The sequence below is a fragment of the Heliangelus exortis genome, chromosome 3 (assembly GCF_036169615.1).
Source record: "Heliangelus exortis chromosome 3, bHelExo1.hap1, whole genome shotgun sequence".
Lineage (NCBI taxonomy): Eukaryota > Metazoa > Chordata > Aves > Apodiformes > Trochilidae > Heliangelus > Heliangelus exortis.
The window spans coordinates 60,061,269-60,084,547 of record NC_092424.1 but is presented as its reverse complement, the minus strand read 5'-3'; the positions used below and the strand labels follow the sequence as shown (position 1 = coordinate 60,084,547).

Below are 23,279 nucleotides of genomic sequence, written 5' to 3'. Positions count from 1 at the left end.
AATTTGAATAGTGAGCATGAGAGGACACACTGACAAAACTTTAGCTTAAATCAAGAGTTAATTTCTGCATAACACATCTTATGACAGATAGAGAGACAAACTTTGAGAGGTTTGAGACAAACATTCTGCCCATGTGGTAGGTACAAGCTGACAGGCAGACACTGTGGCCCCTGCTGACTGAAGGATTATGGAGAGGACAAACTGTGTTAAATGATGTTGAGTGTGGGCTGAAAGCCAGTCATCCACAGGCAGACTGACAGTCGAAGACAGGCTGAGATCTTAATTTGAAAAAAAACGAAACACATAGGAAGGAGAGAAAGACCTGGGAGTGATTTTAATAGAGATAGTAACTTGTGCTTTAGATGAAAGAGGGCAAAGGGTATAAAGAAAGGGGTGAAGGAGTAAGACAAATCTTCCAAAGGCAATGCTGAAAAAGGGGGTAATCATGAGCCAGTGTTGTCATCAAAAAGCAAGTGAGACAAGATTGCAGTGAGAGAAATACAGCCATATGATTTGAAAGATGTTAACTAGCCACAAAGAATAATGATGGAGTCTTGTTTCTGGGATTTGGGTCATTTGAGACCTCAGTGAAAACAGTTTCAGCTCTGAGGCAGAAACTGGACTGTAGAACATGCAATTTTAGAAAAATTTGGATGACAAATGGAAACAGCGTCTTGACTGAGCCTGGAGCTGAAAGGGTAAGATGTAACACCTAGAAAAGCAAGTAGATACAGACTTACTATCAATGGGACAACCTCCCCTCAGGTAGCTGATTCTCATGGGGAGTCAGTGAGCTCTATTTAATCACTCTTGCTTGCTCTAAAAATCTCCCTAATTGTCATCTTAATGACATGGATATGACAAGTCAACTGCCATTAGTGGTACTTCCCATGAGTCTCTGAAGTCCTCCAAATACAGCACATAATTTGTAACATATGCTGTAGACCCACACATAGACTTGAAAAAAGTGCAACTTAACTTTTCCTTTGGCAATTCAGATTGCATTCTCCCCCTTTTGTTCTCCTGCTGGTCCTGCTCCTCTGCAGTTAAGGGAATAGGTCCTGGATATATTATACCACTGCAGAAAAAACATTGCTTCTTTCAGTGAATGCCCCTCAAGCGAAGGATCCTATTATTGTCTTCCTAAATGTTCCAAATGCACAAGGCAACATTTTTCTGGGTATTTCACTTTTTTTGGAATTCTCCACACAGCTTACCTGTCTCATGCAGATACACTGTGAGACAGTTATCTCATTTGGACAAAACTGAACCCAAGTATTCCTGATACTGAAATATTTTGAACTGTGTATGAATTATATGTGTCAAAAAATTCACCAGTTCTCTGGCTGCCCACCAAAAGTAAGAGTTCTTGACAGTGCATATTAATGTATGTCTGAGCTCCTTCCTTTCAGTGTTTCAAAACGTGGAAGCCATCGTTAATGACTTTTAAGCTGTAGATTGGTTTTGTACAGAGGAGCAAGTCTGGCAAATTCTACTCTTAAAATTAAAATCACCAGTGAACTGATAAAAAGCAAGACTTCTTTTCTGTCCTACATGGGTACAAGTTGTTGTGGTAATACCAAATAGCTGTTGTGAGCAGGCAAAATTAAATACAATTCTTCTGGAACCCTGAAGAGATGCTTGTCCCCACTCTCTCCTCACTTCACACTAACTGTAGTAAACAGCTGTTAGTCCATTTTAACAAATAAACATTAATGGGCACATGCTGGCTTATGGAGACAGACTGGCTGCCAGACAAAATGACCCAGTTCTGGTCTTTTCAATAGGGGTGCTGAGAACACTGCTCTAACCTGGGCTAACACACAGGCCTACCAGAGGAAATGTAAATGGTTTCCTCCCTTTCAGTTATTACAACATATTTAGTGCTACTGTATGAGCAAATGTGAATTGACATTGACTCAGCTTAAGCCTGTAGGACTGAATAAGAACTATAGGAGACCATCAGTTAAAGACATAGCAATGTGCTAAGCTGGAAAACAAAACTCTTTCCCCATTAACCAGAATGTGTTTAGGTGTTCTTGTTTAATTGTATTTGTTACCTTTGTCATGCTTTGTCATAATGCTGGAACGTAGACACAAGTCTTTCACTTAATGTAAATGAAAATAATGACTGTAAATAAGGGAGCTTTAAATCGCTTCACCCTTATGGTTCGATACATTAAAACCTTGAGCCTCAAGAAGAGGATCAGCAAACTCCACTCTCAGCAAAGAGATGGCGACTGCCCTCGGAGCAATACATTCAGGCTGACCCAATAACTGTAAGATTTCAGTCACAGAAACTGGATGCTCCATGTGTGAGTGGCAGCTAAACTGATGATAGAACTGAGATCTCTCACTTCAGTTTATGTCAGGGACCCTTTTCTCCTTCAAACAAGTTACTGTTTCTCTGAATAACTCGTACGTAAGGTATTTTGAATATCACTGGTTTTTTTGGGTTTTTACGCTTTTGGTTATATATAACGAGACATCTTTTAGGCCCAACAGCACCAGGGGTAAATCAATTTCAAAATTCATGTGAAATATAAAACCACACTGCTTAATTATTTCTTCCTAGGTAGGCTTTAACTTGGCAGAGTCACAACACCTACACTGCGTGAAATTTTCTGAGTGCCTGAGCTTTGCAGCACTAACCATAAACATTATCAGGTGCTTCAAACTAGATGAGGGCTAGTATAACATTTGAGTAATGCTGTTTTGACACAAGTGTTAGAAAGTAGATGTTGAATTTAATTGTCCAGAGCCTGAAATATTGGGCCAGAGCTCAAAGCTTTCTTCCTTATTCTGAACCAGGCAATCACGAGATTCAAGCCTTGATCCATTTCACCCAGCTTGAGCCTCCTAACCAACATGCCAAAGCAGGAGATAACCCCAGCTGTCCTGGCCATCTCTGTAGAGATGTTATTTAACATCTGGATGGAGAAAGAAGAGCATCTCTAGAACAATTCTTAGTATGTGAATTACAATTTCCTCCAGGAGAAGCCTCTGTCTTTATTGACTAGTGAAGACATCCCAGGACAGCTGCATCTTAAGCTAAATGAGCAACTGGCTAAAGCTCTGGTAGTGCTTGTGAACTAATGTCTTAGCTGCTCTTAGGAAGAAAGGCAGGCACTCACCAGATATGCATAAAGAGATAAGAGTGATGATTAGAACTTCAGGAAGGACTGTACTATGATCTGGCAAGAAGCTAAGATCTGCATTTTTTTAATTGGACTTTGTGGTCTACAAATGTGCATGGAAGATAACTGCCCCTATTCCTCTCATATTCTAACTTCACAAAAAAAAAACAACCATAGATAAAAGAGGAAAAAAGACACAAGGCCACAAATGAAGCCTGGCTAGTGGCGACAAACACATAGCATATTTCTGCAGTATCTGGAGCTTGGAAAGGTGAGAAAGCTGGAGCTTAAAAAAAGAAGCTTATGGCTGAAGGGAGAGACAGGCAGAAAAGCAAGAAGGGAGAGGAAAGCAAGAAACACAACAGATAGGCAGCTGAGAACCAAGTTTTTTTCAGTTTAGTCAGTAAAAGCGTATTTCCCCCACCCACATCTGGAATAATATGAATTTTGGATTCAGAACTGCATTCTTTACTTGCCTAAGACTCCCAGTAAGTGTCTTCTACTCTAAGAATGCAGGATCTGGTGTCTCAGCTGTATGACTTCTGCATGTAGTTGGCAATAATCACTGTGTTCGAAATCAAACTGTTTTTTAATTGCAAGCAGCATCTTCTTAAATAACACTTTCTCTCCACTTCCCTCCTACACATGTTTCTTAAAAATCTCTGTTTCAGTCAGAAAATAAGAACAGCTCCAGGAAGTTGAAAATTTAGGATCAAACTTAACTTGACCTCTGTAGCTAAAGTCCAGCAGGTTTAGTCAAGTTCCTAAAGAAGAACTGTGGTTTTGTTACAAGGCACAGTCCCTCATGCTGCAGATCTGTGATGGTTTCCTATCAAATGGAAGTGTCTTCACCCTCCTTCTGAGACAAAGGTAAAGAAATTAATAGCTGCTTTTAATTTGTTTCTGGAGTAACATAGGGAAGACTGATTCTGTTGTCTATAAGAAGGATGACATAACTGCTGCAGAATGAGAATTCACCTAGGTGACTTCTGGTGGATTTTCTGTGCTAACTAGTGAATGAAGAATTAGAAATAAAGTTTTTTTTCAAGCAGCAAGGGTTGTAGAAGTTCAAACTAGAGATTACTCCCTACATAATTTAATAGTAATGCCCAGCGTAAAGTAAAGTTAGGAGAAAATGTCATGGGCTGTAAATCACTGAAGATGTGCATCCAATGACTTATGTGCATCCAGCGACTTTTGCCAAAATCTATCTGTCCTAGATGCAAGATTTTACATTTGTCTCTACTGAACTTCATGAAGCAAGTGTCTATTGCCCCACTTCTCCAGCCTATTGAGGTGCCCCTAAATGCTAGTCTGTGAGTAGGAACATGGGATGCATGCTGCTTGCTCAGGCAGAGCCACAGCCTGTGCCATAGTGCTGTGCTGCATCCACTTACGTCTTATCTACCATTACCCCTCTGTGAGAACATCTGTTCCAGCTCTTCAAGTTTTCTTTCAGTTTAGGCCTGATAGGATGGCTTCTTCATCCCCCAATAGCCTAGTTTAAAGCCCTCCTTACAAGGCTGGCATGCCTGTTGGCAAAGACATGCACTACTATGTTGGGTGAATCCTTCCTCTGCCCAACAGTCATCATTCCTCAAAAAAGTCCAATCAGCATAAAAGTCTGGAGGAATCTGGAAGTGTGTGAAACTATACCTTGACATTAGTAGCATTTGAGTGTCTGCAGAGCTTTAGCCAATATCCCTCATAATCCAGAGGGCAGCAAGTGAAGAATGCTGCTCTGGATAATAAATTAATTTTATACCTGATCCCTTCTCTTCTCTTCCCTCCTCCTGCAATGTAAATGAACTGCCTGTGACCAACAGACCATCAAAATATCCTTTTCTGTTAATACTTTTTACACTGATCTCATTACATGTCAATCAAACGTAGTTTCTATTCACTAAGCACAACTTATGGCATGCACTGTGCACTCTTCATGCACTTCTTTCTTTTATAGTAGTTATTGCAGAGAACCTAGCCTGTCTGCTTTTTGATCTTCGCATTGAATTACTTTATCCCAGGCACTTCTCTACCTTTCATTTTCCTTTATCTGTAGTTTTGCAACTCACACTTCTCTTTGTTTCTCTAGCAAATCTTCTACTCCCAGATCACAATCTACTCTTCACTTGTCTGAAGACAAGTTGCTGTATCAGCAGTGTCAGCAGGGAGGCCTTCTTTTGTATCAGCTCCCTTCTTATCACAATTTCCTAATAACAATTTCCTAAACTCCCATAGTGAGTCATGTCAGAAATACTCATAGCTCACCCATATCTCTTGCTTGACTAAAATAACACATAGCATGTATTGATAATATGTTCCATGACCTATCATGTAACGAGCTGACCAGTACTCACAGCTAGCCACTGCTTCATGGAAAAACATATGCACAGCACTGTTTCTTCTATCCCTTGTTTTGGGAGCTAAATGAGTCTCTCTCTTCAGCCAAACCACTCATTTTCAGGAAAGGTGTGGGACTATTGTATCTCTGAACCCTCTTACTCTCTCCTAAACTTGACTGAAATTACGTGGTGGATTAAGAGATGTAAGGTGGGTGAGAGGCTAACAGGCATGGGCAGAGCAGTTGTGTAAGCAAATTTGTAGAGATGCCTGTGCTTCCTCTTTCTATGAGAGTCACTCAGCTGTCATGACATGTTTTTTTTTTCCTCAAAAGGACGACTAACTGTACTGCCGTACTTATCAGAAACTCTCTTTAGTAAAGGCAAGGCCACAGAAGATTGATAAAGTGATAGCTTTAGCCCAAATCTAAGCAATAGTGAACAGCAGTTATTGGCAGGTGCTGGTCAATGATGTCCATGAAATTTGTGCAGTATATGGGCAGGCTGAAAAATTAAAACTTCCTTCTTCAGCTGTCTAGTCCTCAGTCGAAAATTTCCCTTGAACATCACTATTATGACTTTCAGGGACAATTCACGGTAACTCTCACCACTTCAGCTAAGGTGCTTTTAATTTCTCACTACTCCTCAGCCTGGAGACAGTAGGTTCAGGCATGTCATTAACACAAAGAACACACCTACATATTACTGCCAGGCTAGTGGTTATTGGTTAGATACAACTTTGGCTATACTAACAATGCATTGTGTTTTCAGTAGTTAAGAGGACCATTAAATGCTAACTTATCTAATCACATTAGGCTCCCCTGTCAACTGTACAAACAGAAATGTTCTTTCTAGAGTTTACTTGCTGAAGATTTCTGCTAAATACCTAATGAACTTATCCAGAGCAGTTTCAGATCCAAAACTGTGATTTATATTCAGGCGACCACTTACATATTTAGTCGTCTAGTGACAGCTGAACGTGTATTTTAAGAATAACGTGTATTTTAACACTTTAAAACGTGTATTTTAAGAATAAATGTCAGCAGCCTCCTCCTGAATCTTCTCTTAGATCTCACAGAAATTGACTTCCTGTGTCACGCTCGGCCTTTGGTCTCCACAGAACCATGCAGACCAAATGGAAATATTGTGTTAAAGACAACTAAGGCAACCACAGCATGAAGTGGGTGAAAACAGTGATAAAATCTTTCCAGACAAATTTTATCTCCCAGAAAGGGAAGTCACGGTGGAGACAAATACAGAAACTGCCCTCATTTTCATTTGTCTCGTTTTCTAGCATACAGCAGAGATGCAGCTTCCTCCCTCTCGGGGCCAGGCTATTTTGCTTTTGCCACCCCTACTTCCTTTAAAAATGAAAGCAAGAATCTTTATATACGTACAAACAGCTAGCTCCCTTAGAAGGTGCCTGCAGGCACCTTCCTCTCGGTTGTACACAGTTCCTCCGGCAGCCCTAAGCTACAGCAGCTGATTTTTGGGGAGACACCAACCCAAATCCCTCCCGTTCGTCACAGCCCTTTTGGCGGGACGGGCCCTCGGGCAGGCACGTTTCAGTCAAATGCTGAGTGAAAAGCGCCCAGGCAAATGCAGGTTTCACGTGTCGGGGCACACTGTCTCCAGCCGCCCTGCGAACAGGACGGCTCACCCAAAAACTGGCCCTACAGAGAACCAGGGAAAGGGAGGCGGCAGCTCTGGCGGTGGCAGGGGACGGGACCTGGAAGAGTCTGGGCCGCCTCCCGCCATGCCCCGAGCGGGCCGCCCGGCGCGGAGCACGCTGGGAGTTGTAGTCCCGCGGGTGCACAGCCACTTCTCCCCTGCGCCCCGCGCTTCCACCGCTGCCGCACTCGTTTGCCGGAGGGAGGCGGCGGCTGGGGCAGACCCTTCCCCGAGACGGCGGGTTCCCGTCGGCGAGCCCCGCTCGCCCAAGCCGGGCATGCAGCGGCTGCTACGGCGGCTTCTCCCCGCTATCTCGCTACTACCGCCGGCGGTGGCGGCCGGCGCCCTCCAAGCCCGGCGGGCTGTGCCCGCCTTCCCGCGTCTCATGGAGCTGAGGCCGGCGGTGGGACCGGGAGGGGATGGTGGCGGAGGGGACACGTTGCGTGCGGCCGGCGAGACACCGGAGGACGGTGAGGAGGCGGCGGGTCGGCGAGGAGCTCCGGGGGGGAGAAAAGAATGGGCACTTGCGAGGCCCAGCGAGAGCTTCCCCCCCAGCGCTGCCAGCTGGGGGAGGCGGTCCCGGGGCCCCGCAAGCGCCTCGACGCGGGGCGGGCGCCCTCCAGTGCCAAGGGGCGGTGCGTGGGTTGTGTTGCGAGTGAAGGAGCGGGGGGAGGTCCGATGTTGGCCATGTCCCTGAGGCGTGGAACGGTCACGTTGGGTGGAGAGGCTGTAAAAAAGTGCGTATCGTGTATGCGTCGTCAGATATGGGGTTTTTTTTTAAGCGTTTTCAGTTTTCTGACCGCGTGAGCACTAGTGCTGCCCTTGGGAGTTCCAAATGCTTGGAGAGTAAGAACAAGCGATTAATTTCTCCAAAGGCAGAAAAGGAGGTAGATAATTGTAGGATACAGGTGCCAGGAATCGCCGGGTGATGAGCCAGGCTGGTGCCCAGTCTCACCTGTGCCCGGTTAGGGCTGGCCCCACTGAGCATGCCCAAGACCTGGGGCCAATAAAAGGTGAGGCTGGGTGCAACCGGGTAGCTCACTCTAGAGCAGACACGGCGCTGGGTTGGTCATAGTTGGTCTCTGCTACTGACTTGGACTGTCAATAGCTCCGGTCCCGGGCTTCAGATTCGAGCTCACGCTCTCGGTGGCGTCCGTTTCCGGCAACAGATAATTGGTTCCAGGTACGTACTGAGGCAAATCCACAGTTGATGACTACCCAGCAAGTAACCCACCCATTAACAAACATGGAAAAAGGGGCAGTGAATAACAAAAAAGAGGAATGGAAGATTGTGAAGGCAAAAACCCACAGGAAGAAGGGACTTCCCTCAAAACTTGAGGTGCCCCTGGAGAACCGTTTTGCAGTTCTGTGGACTGAAGGAAAAAAAAAAAACAAAACCTACACCAGGTAAGTTGAGTAAGGCAGCCTATTTGGCTTACTTTATAACAACAAATGCTCAGAAGCATCAGTGCTGGATTAATGGGATGCTCCCTTCTCAGAAGTGTATTTACAAATCTGACCCTCTCACCAGAGGTCTGCAGCTTACCAGGAGCTTGAATGAGGGCAATTGCTGAAAGACTGACTACACTTGTACAGCCCACTGACTTTTATCTCTTCCTGCTGTTTCATGTGGGCACCAGTGGTACAGGTAGGAGCAACCCTAAAGCTGTCACAAAAGATTACAGAGCACTGGGAGCAGTGTTGAAGAGCTCTGGGGCACAGATAATGTTCTTAACAATCCTTCCAGCTGAAGGGAAGGGGCTGCAAATGGCAAATCAAATTGGACAAGTCAATGAATGGTTAAAGGAGTGGTGCCATAGTCAGGGCTTCAGTTACTTAGACTACAGGACTCACTTTGATAAACCTGGTAAAAAAGGTTAGAAAGTCTTTGGTCAGTGGCTTGCCAATTTAGTTAGGAGCACTTTAAGCTAGTGATGTGGGGGAGGGGGTCCTCAGTTCATCCCATCCACCTCTTCGAGACCAGAGCCAGTAATAGATGTCCTGGACCTGGAGGAGTACCACAGGCCAGCAAGAAAACATCTGAACTGCAGAATATAATCCCTGTCAGTCAGACTCTGCTGCAGTGAGGACCCTTCTTAGATGCCTCTGCATATGCACAAAGTACGGGGAAGAAACAAGAGGAGCTGCAGATGTGTACATTCCTGCAGGGCTGTGATATTATTGGTATCACTGAGCCACGTGGTGGGATGACTCCTATGACTGGAGTATGGTTGGGTACTGTCGTGATCCGTTTATTATTTTATATTTTGATTATGAGGATTTCTCAGCCTCTGCTTCAGGGATGACGCATAAAATTGCAAGCCAACACGTTTGAAACTTAAACAAGTTACAAGGGTTTATTTTTTAGGGAAGGGAAAACAAAATATCACAGTTAAGAAAGGGTAAACACAATTTGCTACTTTTGGAGAGACGAGTCGTTAAGGGAAGAAAGAAAGAAACGAGGGGGTAATTTAACATGTTTCACCGCCAGTTGATCCTAGCGGAAGGAGAATCGTTTTACCGCGCCCCTGCTGCAGTCGAAAAGCCGCCTCGCCGCTTTCCGCTTGGGCCTTCGGAGCTGCTTGCCCGCCTTTTTGCGCCGAGCTGGCTGGAGTTCGTAGTCACAGGAGCTGGCTTACACGTGGTTCTTCTGAGCTGCTGGCTCTTCTGAGCTGCTGGCTGCTTTTCGGTTCTTTCTGGGGGATTTTTATAACGTAAAGGAGAGCGGGTCCCCCTCTTTTTTCCTTTTGTGTGAGCTGTTGATAAAATCAGGCTTTCCCGGAATTGAGCATACTTCCCGAAAACAAGTTACCTTATCAGTTCGTTAAGATATGCCAATTTCACAACGTCTGACCAAATGTCAGGCGCCAGGAATTTGTCTTCCTGTTTGCCAGTCTTTAGATATGTTAATGTGGCAGCATGTTTGATATGTGAGCTTGAAAAGAAAAAAAAAACTAAATAATCCTTGCGCAAGAATCAAATATTTTTTAAAGTGTTTGCATCAGGTACCTTTGGGAAGGACAGGCAAGGCAGAAGAGGAGGGGGTGTCACACTACACCAGTGATTAGCTGGAGTCCATGGAGCTTCTCCGGGACATGGATGAGGAGCTGACTGACACCTTATGAGTCAGGGTTAAAAGGCAGACAATGGCAGAATATATCACAGTGGGGGTCTGCTACAGGCCCCCTGACCAGGATGCCTGAGAAGAGGAGGCCCCGTATAAGCATACAGGAGCAGCTTTGCACTCCCAAGCCTAGGTCCTCATGGGGCTTTTCAGCCAACCCACTATCTGCTGGGGGGACAACACAGCAAAGCACCAGCAATCCAGGAAGTTCCTGGAATGCATTGGTGACAACTTCCTCCTCCAAATGGTAGAGGAACAAACAAGAAAAGGTACTATACTGGACCTTGTTCTCATTAATAGGGATGGGCTGGTGTATGATGTAAAACTTAATTGGCGACGGCTGCAGTGGACACAAGATGGTAGAATTCAGGACCCTTAGGGCAGCAAGGAAGTTGGGAAGCAAGCTGACTGCCCTCAGTTTGAAGAAATCAGACTTTGTCCCCTTTAAGGATCTGTTTGACAGGGTACCATAGGACAAAGGCCTGGAGGGAGGAGGAGCCCAGGAAGGCTGGTCCCTGTTCAAGGATCACCTCCATGCCCAGGAGCAATGTGTTCCAACAAAGAGGAAGAAAAAAGCAGGAATGCCAGGAGGCCTGCATGGAGCTCCTGGGCATGGTTAAAATATAAAACCAAGGCTTATGGTGAGGTAGAAGTAGGGACAAGTAACCTGGGAGGAGTAAAGAGAAGTTGTCAGAGAAGCCAGGGATCAGGTTAGGAAAGGCAAAATACAGAATCCCTCTGGCAAGGGATGTCAAGATTAACAGGGAAGGTTTCTACAGATGTGTCAGTGATAGAAGGAAGACTAGGGAAAATGTAGGCCCTCCTCAGAAGGAAACTGGTCATGCAAGACATGGAAAAGGCTGAGATACTCAATGACTACTTTGGCTGAGTGTTCACTGGCAAGGGCTCCCATCACACCACCTTAGCTGCAGAAGACAAAGGCAGGGACTGAGAAAAGGAAAATCTCCCCCACAATAGGAGAAGAGCAGGTTCAAGACCATCTAAAGAACCTGAAGGTGCCCAAGTCCATGGGACCCAGTTCATCTGCAGCTTCTGAAGGAACTGGCAGATGAAGTTGCAAAGCCAAAGCCACTGCCCATCATGTTTGAGAAGTCATGGCAGTTGAGTGAAGTTCCCACTGTCTGGAAAAGGGGAAGCATAACCCCCCTTTTTCAAAAAGGTAAAAAAGGAAGAGGTGAGGAACTACAAGCCAGTCAGTCACATATCTGTGCCCAACAAGATGAAGGAGCAGATCCTCCTGACGATTCTGCTAAGGCACATGGAAAATAAAGAGGTAATTTGTGATAGCCAGTATGGCTTCACTAGGGGCAAATTATGCCTGAAAAATCTGGACACTATCAACAATACTGTCACTACATCAGGGGACAAAGGGAGAGCAACTGATGTCATCTACCTGACTAGTTCAAAGTGTTCAACACTGTCCTGCACAATACTCTGATCTCTAAACTGGAATGATATGGATTTGATGGATGGACCATTTGCTAGATAAGGAGCTGTCTGGATGGCCTCATTCAAAGAGTTGTGGTCAATGGATTGGTGTCCCACTGGAGATCAGTGACAAGTGACGTTCCTCAAGGGTCAGTACTTGGGCCAGTGCTGTATAACATCTTCGTCAGTGACATGGACAGTGGAATTGAGTGTGACCTCAGCAAGTTTGCTGACAACACCAAGCTGTGGTGAGGTTGGTATGCTGGAGGGTATGGATGCCATCCAGAAGGACCTTGACAGCTTGAGAGGTGGGCTCATGCAAACTGCATGAAGTTCAGTAAGCACAAGTGCAAGGTTCTGCACCTGGGTTGGGGCAATCCCAAACACAAATACAGGTTGGATGGAGATTGGATTGAAAGCAGCTCTGAGGAGAAGGACTTGAGGGTGATAGTTGACAAAATAATCAACATGAGTGAAGAGTACTTGTAGCCCAGAAAGCCAACTATATTCTGGGCTGCATCAAAAGAAGTGTGGCCAGCAGGTCAAGGAAGGTGATTCTCCCCCTCTGCCCTCGTAAGACCCCACCTGGAGTACTGTGTCCAGTATTAGAGCCCCCGACACAGGAAGTCCAGAGAAGGGCCATAAAGATGATCAGAGGGCTGGAGCACCTCTCCTAAGAGGATAGGCTGAGAGAGTTGGGGTTGTTCAGTTTGGAGAAGAGAAGGCTCTCAGGGAGACCTTATAGTGGCTTTCCAGTATCTGAAGGGGGGTGGGGTGAGATGGTAAGGGTTAGTGGCTTAAAACTGGAAAAGGGGAGATTTACATTAGACATTAGGAGGAAATTCTTCACTATGAGAGTAGCAAGGCACTGGAAGAGGTTGCCCAGAGCAGCTGTGGGTGCCGCTTTCCTGGAAGTGTTCAAAGCCTGGTTGGATGAGGCTTTGGGCAACCTGGTCTAGTCAGAGGTGTCCCTACCTATGCAGGGGGGTTGGAACTAGATGATCTTTAAGGTCTCTTCCAACCAAAACCATTCTGTGATTCTTTAATAAATATTTCACAAAATATGAGGGATGGATTTTTTTTTACTTGAGGCAAAGCCTGTAGACTGTACAGCTAATTGATTTGAGAGGGGACATCATTAATCACTAGCTGGGCTTCTATGCCCATCTGCTATCCTGAGCTGACAGAATTTTTGACAGTGGCACAACTATGTTGCTTTTTGGAGCAGACAGAGCAAAGGAAGCCTATAGTCTGTAATATACAGTACTCTGATTTAAAAAATAGGTCCATTTTCTGCAAGGACTGATGTTACCATAACAAATTGCTTTTGCTTCCAGCTGGTCATGATTCTGCATTTCTAAATTTGTTGATAACTTTTCTGTCCCAGGCTGACCTACTTGTTTGTCAGTTTCATGGATTTTTGTCTTATCCTTTGAGATCTCTTTGAAGGAAGGATTGTTATTTTCTGTGTGGTTGCAACAATCTTCTGTGTAAGCTTTAATCTTAATATTAAGAAATAATTTTATAACTGCTTTAACACTGCACAGGGAACAAGCAGCAAATCTAATTAATTTCAAAATTTTTTGTAGCCTCTGAGAAAAAGTTAGGTTTCTGACCACAACCAGAGAGTAATTTATTCCTCCCTACTTTAGACTGCGTGAGCTAGCATTTAGTCAGGTTGGATTTTTTCTTATCTTCCCTAGTGTAAAGTGATATATACAAGAAACGTTCTACTGGGTGATAATAACCCATACTGGGTCAAATATATTGATTTTATACATGTAGTGTAGCTCTGCATGCCATAAGAATATAATATGCTTTTGTGTTGCCAGTTTTTTCCCTTGGGCCAGATTTGGACTATCTGCAGTGGTCACAAGAAGAGCTTTGAAAGTGTGTTGTCTGTAGTAATGAGCTGTCCCAGGATAAACTGCAATTCTGACACAAGGCTCCTTCTACTACAGTAACCCGATTGTGGAGTTGTCCCGAAATAATATTGCTGGATGTCTCTTTATGTGCACATTTTTTGCTACTAGAGAAGATTTTACTTTTTTTTTTTTTTTTTTTTTTTTTTTTTTAAAAGTGTAACGTAATATGCAAATATTGGAGTTTGCTGATGCCAAAACATGGAGGAGACCTAAGGAAATGACCCATGTTTAGATAGTGCTGTTGAGGAAAAAGATGTTTTAAAAAACTTATTAGTGACATTAATCTGTCATTGTTGTATTACTCTGAGATAGGACTTAATGTATGACTTTATACATGCAAGATGAGTTTTGATTTATACTGACTCATTCTTTAGCTTGGATACAGAAAGTCATTTTTTAGAACAAGTTTAGATCATTGCTGTCTAGAACATGTTGCAGTGTGTGAGAGATACAGAGGTAGAATAATCATCTCAGTCCTGAATTATATCATCAGCTGAGAACTCGTTATATGTAGGTGGTAGGATTCCTTCCTGCTCTTTCATTCCTCATTTTCAGTGGGCTTACACTGGAATTCATTTACCAATGTTTGTCTGCACTGAATTTCATATGTCATGACTGTTATCTATTGTTTTTCTTGCATGTAATTGTATTCACTTAGAACCAAACAGAACTGTAAGTTAGTAAGTATTGAAGGCTGAACTCCCTTTTTTGGCTGTTTAACGTAAAATGTTGAAGTATTTTTGCTGATATGCTGGAAGGAAGAAGAGTGGTGTGCTTAGGGGGTTTATGTGTTATATTCATTTGCTGATAATCAGACAAATGTGTTCTTGGTATATTGCCTGTGTGTAATACCTAATCTGTTTGTATCAAAAACTATATATTGCTCTTAGCTGTTTGTATCAAAAACTAATACCCAGTGTTTTATTTAAAATGCTTTATAGTTGGGCTGGAGAATGTACAGCAAAAGAAGGGCTTGGAAGAGAGTAAGAAAAGGACGCACCAGAGGAAAGAGCCATGTTCTGAAGTTTTGGTAGAACCTCTGATGGCAGAAATGCCATTTGTTGACACAGATATTGAAGATGAATTTGTTGGTAAGTGTATTAGACAGAAGTAGTGTGAAAGCACAAGTGCATCATGTACTCAGTGCTTGGTCCTGCCTGTTGGCATGTACCAGTGGGCTGTGCACATGGAACAGAGCCTCCCTGCTAACATAGGATCCAGTGCAGAGCCTAGGAATTGCAAAATTAAAAATTCACTGTTTTGTAATCCATTGCAACAATGAGTCACAGAATAAAGACATCTGTGTTAATTCACATTCCTGTATATGAGCTTCTCAAGTGATGGCCTTTGTGAGCTATATTCCAGTGTGTGTATTCTCAACATGGGGCTATACAAGGCCACATTAATTGGGCAGTTGGTGTCTGCAGCCTGGCCATCTTATGCATATATGTCAAGCCATGTGGTGGGAGGGGTATGGAAGGCCTTGAGGTAAAAAAGTGGGAGAAAAATAATTTCTGGTGCAAAGGAAGAATTGAAAATAGACACTTTTTTTATGTTGGAAGGGGTCTTTGGAAAAGGAGAAATTAGAGAGTAGATGTGGCTTGGATTAAATTTTCTTCTGGCCTGGGTTCGGTCCTTGGAAAAATCTTTGTGGAAGTGTTTTCCAAAGTTGCCCTTATGGAAGAAGATAAAAGGCACAATACTTCCTCTTCTGGATCAAGAAGCTAAGTGTGTCCAAGTGAGAAGCCTAAGAACTGATCAGGGGCCTGGAGAGAGATCAAAAGCATTTGATCTGTAAACAAGCTGCATGTTTGAGGCTCCCCACTAGCGTTTGATCCTTGATAAGTTGGCAAGTTGATAAGTTGACAAGTCCTAGTCTAATAGAACCTTTTCCTTTAATAATCCCGTGTATTGTCTTGTAATATCTCTAAATGCAGTGTGCATGGGATTTTTGAAACTTGGTATTGTCATTTTTTCTCTGAAGTCACATACATGTTCAAATGCAGACAATTGCAGGCCAGTGCTGACTCCACTACTGTGTGAGTGAGCTAAATGAAATAGTTTGGAAGTGAGGTGTCTTACAAGCCTTGCTGAGAGGTGCAGGCTGTTTGTTCAAGTATGATCCTATGTATGATCCTCTCTGCTTGTGTCACTACATGAATTTGAACTGGAATCAGATCTCAATCAGACAGGGCAGAGCAGATGACTGGGAGACATGCTCCTGTTAGCTGACTGAAGTCCAGCTTCTGGGGACATGACATTAAGTGTATCTTTGTTTTAGTTTGTCTGTACGTTGAAAGTATTTTTTTCTCTCTTCAGTGCATGCAACCTCTGAAATAAATATAAAGAAGAAAAGAAAGAGGAATGCTGAAAAGGAAATTGAAGAAGACAGTAAGAAAAAGAAGAAAAAGAATAAACAGTATAAGCCGAATTATTTCATTTCTCTTCCAATTACTAATCCAGAGGTGATATTATTTAATATCCTAACATGGTATAACCATAGTTACTTCAGCTGCATGTGTTTATAAGAAGAACAGTGTTTGATCTTGAGCAAAAGAGTATTTTTCAAGTATTTTTAAAACAGCATTTGGACCCTATTCAAAGATCAACTTTATATAAGATTTTTGTGAATAAAATTGCTCATTTGGTAAAGAGTAGAGGTAAAATATTTATCTTTTTATTCAGTTTGTCAGTCTTATGGATTTCACATTATTTTGACTGAAGCTGGCTTAAATTTCCCCTCTGTACTGTTTCACTTACTTATTTTGTCATTCATTTAGAATAAGGAAGAGATACATTCATATTTAATTAATTAAGGAAATCACTAGCTATATTTTTTGCTCTCCTTATAGATAGGAATTTAAATTTGGATTTGTTGCTAGGCAGTTTGTAGTTTAACCTTTTCCAGTAAAGTTAATCACATTATTTAAAATTCAAATAACTTATTGTTTTAGTGAGATGTTGTTCAAATGGATTCAAGAGGTGCAGAGAGCTATTTGAAAAAATGTATTTTTTTGTAATTAGTTTGGTGTTGTCTCAGATGGTGAATGAGAATGATGTCTTACATGCTGTGAAATATCTCTGGTATGTCTTTGTTACTTCTTGGGTCTTTGCAAACAGGGAAAGCAGATGCATTATGCTTTAAAAGTAAAACCCAGCAGATGACTACCATTTCCAAATTAGGTTTATCTTTTAATACCCAAGAGCTATCTCAGGTGAATTTTAACTCATCCTGAATCTGTGGTATCTGTTTTCGGGTGGTAAAAGATTTAGAGAATCTGAAATGAAAATACGCAGAGGTAGGTTTGGAAAGTGCAGTGCAGTCTGATTCTTCAAAACATGCTATGTCAAGAAGATATTGTAAAGTCTGGTTTTATAAGATCTAGGACAGCCTGACACAAATATTGTGGGAAATCTTTTGTACTATCTTATTCTGAAATATTTTTTTCCTGTCCCCTGATTTAACAAGTGCAGGAAAAACACAGGTTATATAATCTGATAATTGAGAACTCCTGCTTACTGTTGTTACTATACTGAATGTCAGGTTGAGTGGAAAATCCCTGACTATGCAGTGTTTTTTTATATATCTTGCATTTAGTCCTATATAATTTAGAGAGTAAAGGAATGTAAAGTATCAAATCTAAGAGCATCTGGGGACTCCTGGACTTTGTTAGAAAGTTTTGTTTATTCTTGCCTAGGTGTTGAGTTGTTCTGAAAGTAGAAAATACATGTTAAAATTTGTATAGGCAACATTAGCCAAAATTTAGTGATAGGACAGCTGGTTCCTTGATAGTTTCTTATCTGGTAATTACTGGTAGTATTTCAGTTTGTAATGTTGTTAGACCTTGGTTTTTTGAGTATCTGTTATATACAGATTATGATATATTACTGTTATGATATATTACTGTTATGATATATTACTGTTATGATATATTACTGTTATGATATATTACTGTTATGATATATTACTGTTATGATATATTACTGTTATGATATATTACTGTTATGATATATTACTGTTATGATATATTACTGTTATGATATATTACTGTTATGATATATTACTGTTATGATATATTACTGTTATGATATATTACTGTTATGATATATTACTGTTATGATATATTACTGTTATGATATATTACTGTTATGATATATTACTGTTATGATATATTACTGTTATGATATATTACTGTTATGATATATTACTGTTATGATATATTACTGTTATGATATATTACTGTTATATAATATATATTATATATTATATATATTATACAGCAGTATAACTGCTGTAGTGTTGTAGGTGCTAAAACTCTTTTTCATATTTTATGTAGCATTTTAAGCTTTACACAAGGAACCATGTTGTAATAATGGATATTTCTGGAACATTTAATGAGCTGTTCCTCTTGGGAACTAAAAACTTTCCTTATTTTCATTTTAATTATGTTTTGAATCTTCAGAAAGAAAATGTGATGATTTTGAGCTTATATTGAACTTTACATTATTATTTGTGCAAAAGTAGTGTAAACTGATGATTATCATTGTATCCTTTTCGGTAGGTTATTTTAAGTTCTGTTTCATCTGCTATGTTATCACTTGTATATAATTATAATTGTAATTAGTATGTTAAATCTTTAAAGCTTACAGTCTTTATATTCACTTATTAGTAGAGTTCTTGCAGTAATTATGAAAATAACTCTTCAGAATAACATATTCTGAGTAATGGAAGAAGGGACCTTGAGATCAGCATTTGAGGACTTACTCTGAAGCACTGTTTAAAATAATCCCAGAGGGGAATTGTTGAGTATGATCTACCCTCAGACATTTATTTAAATTAGAAAATTTCAAGTTAAAAGAAAATTTGATATCGCAGAGGGACTAATTTCCTACAATTTCCGTGGATTTGGTGCTTGTGTGGAAGAGAGAGCCTTGAAGGCTACAGTGTGAGTGTGGCAATCAGCTGTTCTAGACCTGCCAGCTGAGGAATGAGTATCTGCATGTTTGTTAGCCTGTCACACCCTTGCATCTGAGAATCAGCCACAGTGTGTGGTGCTTATTGCCCAAGCCAGAAGGGAACTGCCTGAGGAGCTGGAGGGAGTTTACAACAGGAGCAGGAAGGGACTTGGAAGTACTACAGAGGGAGACACTGTGGGTAAAGGGTATTGGCTGATAATCTGAATGATGGATAGGGTTGCTCTTTTTCAGAGCTGGGATGGTCTTAGTGCTGTGGTGAAACAGTTCCACGCTGATTTCTGTATTCTGAAGGAGGCTTGTACGCTTAATTCTTTTCTCTTTGCCAGCTCTTAGGTGCAAATTAGGTTTAGAAGCAATAGTTGAAAATGGAATAAAATTGTAGTTCACATTATAGGTGATTTCAGTTTTGAGGTTTTGATTTTTGTGGGTTGGTTTTTTGTGTTTTTTTTTTTTTTTTCTTTACGGGAATAAGGGCATTTGCTTTATTTTATAAATTTAGATAATATTAAAGATAATAATACTTAGTCGATACATTGTAATTACCAGGGATTACATTTACCACTGTTTTGCTTAAATGTGGGTGAGACTTCTCTTACACTTGAGCCAACAGAAGTAGTATTTGTCCAGATCAGTTCTGACATATGACAAGGAAGATGGCTTTTATATTAATGTGATTTATGATCAAAATGTGGGTGAAGTTTTTTTCATCTGTTTTTCACTGCCTAAGACACTTACAGTTTTGTAGATTCCATGCCACCATTTTTTAGGAAGTGGCTTTTACCTTCCTCATTCACACTCTCCCTAAACCATGCTTCTTTCATGTATAATTTGGTTTTATTTATATGGCATTATTAGGTATCTATGGCACATTAGATAAAACTCCTATATGGCAAAACCTGTCTCAAGACATTTGGTCAGGAAAACACTGACCACTCCTATTAGATTGGTTTTTTTTTTTTTTCCAGGAAATTTCTGTGTTCCTTATGATTAACAGGAGCTACCAAAATATATCAAGACTTTTATTTTGTTACCTAACAGCTACTTGTACTTGTCAGTATGAACAATGTATTTCTGAAGCATTCATGATTGAGCTTCAAATAAATAAAAAAATCAGATTGAAATTTTTACATGCTTCTTTTAGACTTTATAAAACCAAAGCTGCTTTGTCTGTAGTTTCTTGGCTCACTGTGCTTTAAGAAATAGCTAGTTTTGTTAGATGGTCAAGGTTATTTAATTTGATTTAATTTCCACTAACATAGTCAAGAATTGTTGTAAAAGTTTTTTGTGATTTTTTTTTTTGTGATTTTTTTTTTTGTGATTTTTTTGGTGATTTTTTTTTGTGATTTTTTTGTGATTTTTTTGGTGATTTTTTTGTGATTTTTTTGGTGATTTTTTTGGTGATTTTTTTGGTGATTTTTTTGGTGATTTTTTTGGTGATTTTTTTGGTGATTTTTTTGGTGATTTTTTTGGTGATTTTTTTGGTGATTTTTTTGGTGATTTTTTTGGTGATTTTTTTGGTGATTTTTTTGGTGATTTTTTTGGTGATTTTTTTGGTGATTTTTTTGGTGATTTTTTTGTGATTTTTTTGTGATTTTTTTTGTGATTTTTTTTGTGATTTTTGAACAGAGTATATAAATTACATCCGTCTGTTGGATAGTATAATCAGAATAGAAAATCTGGTGTGCTACATATTTTTTTACTGAATATTCTTGGTTTGTATGTGTCTGATTCTGCAATGATCTCTTTTTCCAGACACTTGTCTGCATTTAGCAACACACAAATTCAACAAAGTAGTCAGAGAAGGTCCTTGAACAAGCCTTTTTATTTGGTTTGCTGGCAACGAAAAAACTGGATGAGCTTAATCTGCTCCAGGAATTTATCATACTTATGGAAGCAAACTGCTGTTAAGATGTGAGGAGTGTCCAGTGATTTATTAATCACTCTGTTCCCACTCTTGAGTTTTCTCGGGTCAATTAGCAGAGCTTAGTCAAAGGATAAAACTTTCTTCTGCTAGACTGGTTTTTTACATGAATGTTTGATTTCAGTTTGTGTGCTTTCTTGTTCACTGGCATGATGGGATACAGTAATTGCAATGGCTGACTGTTGTTTCTGTGTCTGTATTTCTTCCCAGATTACTGCCAGTGTCCGGGCTGTCCAAGATGCAGTAATACAAAAGGATCAAAGGCTTTCAGAAGCAATGGTTCGCTCTGGCTCATTGCATGTCACCATGTTAGTGATGCGTTTATCCAATGCAAAAGAAATTAGCATGTAGGTATTTGGTGTTAAATTAAGTATGTGCATGTATTTTTGCTGGAGAAGTTCATGAAAAAGCCTGGGAGGGGTAACAGATGCTTTTTTTTTTTTTTTTTTTTTTTTTTTTTTTTTTTTTTTTTTTGTCAGCCTGAAATTACTAGGGTATTACGGCAACATTTAATTCATGTTGTTCTCAAGATGCTAATTTTAGTATTAACTATTTCCCTAATTTATGGTTATGTCATGAGCTCTGAATAAAGCAAGTTTTTTTCTCTTGTATCTTTCATATGGTATGATGAACTTGCACGCAAAAATCTCATGTTGGCTAAGCAATTATTTTAAAACAATGTTTTGATCCAGGGGACACAACAGATTACCAGGGGAATTTTCAGAATTTCATAGCTTATTAAATGTTATAAGCTAAACTAGTAATTGTCACAGAAAGACTTCAATGAAGTAAATCTTAGCTCCAAGCTAATGCCTTATGCAGTTATATCTTTTTTCACATCCCTAAATGAATTTATTATACTAAACATTTAAGTAGATTAAAAAAGAGGTGGCCGTTAGGCCTTATCAGAAGTATAATTTTTATCTCACTTCAGGGATACAGCTGATATTTTTTTTATTATATAAAAGGTAGAAATGTTGTGGAAAGGCGTATGTAGTTCTTTGGTGTTTTACATGCTGTACTGCTGCCTGACAAGCCTACTTTAATGTACAATGTCAGTGGTTAATATGAAGATATTCAGAGTTTTAAGTCTATCTAGCTGTAACTTACAGAATCACAGGATTACCTCAATTAGAAAAGACCTTCAGAATCATCAAGTCCAACCGTAATGTAACACTGACAAGACTTTAACTAAGCCATATCCCTAAGAATTATGTCTATATTCTTAAATACCTTCAGAGATGGTGACTCTACCACTGCCCTGAGCAGCCTGTTTCAATGTCTAATAACTCAGTGAAGAAATTCTTTCTAACATCCAATCTAAACCTCCTCTGGCTCAACTTTAGCCCATTTACGAATGTTCATAATAATAATTTGTGTGTCTAGCTGCAATTTTGACTTGAAATGAAAGTACAAGTTGTATTTTATAGTCCTGCTTTACACAGACCTTATTGACAGTTTGTATTTAGATGTGGTGCCCAATGGCCTGAACATGTGTTGTCTCTGTATTTGCACATATTAATTGTAGAACACTTTGGTAACTATAACAGAATAGTATGTTAAAATGCTGATAAATGGCCTACTGGAATTATCTGGGAAACCTCTATTGCTTATGTGTCAATTTTGTAGCAAATTGCTGATGAATTAAAATTCATCAGATCCTTATAATTCCATGAAAGAGAAACCACACATTTTCATCTCCCCCATATGAGTGCTTTTAGGGGCCCTCTGTCATATGTGTGTATGTATGTATTTTACTGGCCTTCTCTGCAATGTTAACAGGCATGTGATCCATGTACTGAATTATCTATATGAAATAGTAAGTGCAGGGAGACAATGCTTTAGTTATGGGTATACAGGTACTAAATTATGTGTCTAGTAAGTGTGTGTTGAATAATTTTCCCCCTCAAATATTTGACTGTTGAAGTGCAGATTGCTCATAAGAAAACAAGAATCCATAATACAATGTAGGAACCTTTTGGTAATCAAGGGAATGCTCTGATAAGTGGAAGTATTTAGCTAAAAACATTTAACACACCTAAAAATAATGAGATATCAGTAAACCTCAATCAATTGCACAGATTTTTTTTTCATACTTGGTTCCTTGAATGCTATATCCTTGAGATGTCTACACTTACTGCTGAACATGTGAGTCTGTCAGCATCCTTACCTCCCATGGTCTCATCTAAAGGGAGAATGTGCCTTTTGTCTCCTATATAAGTGAACCATCTTCCTTCTGCCCTGCTTAATTGACACCTGAAAATCAGGGAGAACAATCACTCACTTGTGTGCAAGATTTTTTTTAAAAAGGGCTTAAAGTGTGGAATTTTTAAAAATGGCAGGTGAGGATATCTCAAAGACAAGTATGCCTCCTCATGAATATTATTTTGAGTCCTAAACTGTGCATCAAGAGAAATATTCCTAAATTCAGTATTTTCTGCTACTCATTGAGCATCTTCTCAGCTCTCTCCATCCAAGCACCTATGGAGTTCTTTTCTTCCTCTCCCAGCAGAACTCCACAGTCCAGGTATGCAGGACCTGTCCTGTAGTCAGCAGCAGCTTCCCAAGTGCTTCACCCCTTCCCTGGCCATATGCCTTCTGTGGGTATCTAGCTCAGCTGTCCTCAGGTATTCTAGATGGCATTTTCTATTACATGGAATTATTTTTTTTTTCCATAGCTGTTATTTTCTGCTTAATCTATTGGGAGACCTTTAAAGAGTAAGAAGTCAAATTTTC

The 23,279-nt window shown here is 40.4% G+C and overlaps 1 protein-coding gene across 7 annotated transcripts in view; it reads left to right on the top strand.

Moving 5' to 3' along the window:
- Positions 1 to 7,217: 7,217 nt before the first annotated feature.
- AKAP7 (A-kinase anchoring protein 7) overlaps positions 7,218 to 23,279 on the top strand; it is an 86,351-nt gene continuing 70,289 nt past the window's right edge. For all 7 annotated transcript variants that reach the window (XR_011725271.1, XR_011725272.1, XM_071740918.1 and 4 more), the window contains exons 1-4: positions 7,218 to 7,617; positions 14,587 to 14,736; positions 15,965 to 16,110; positions 20,754 to 20,890. Coding sequence is in view for 5 of the 7 variants with exons in the window: in XM_071740918.1 (XP_071597019.1) it covers positions 7,233 to 7,617; positions 14,587 to 14,736; positions 15,965 to 16,110; positions 20,754 to 20,890 (818 nt within the window). In the remaining 2 variants the exon portion in view is untranslated. The remainder of the gene's footprint in view (positions 7,618 to 14,586; positions 14,737 to 15,964; positions 16,111 to 20,753; positions 20,891 to 23,279) is intronic.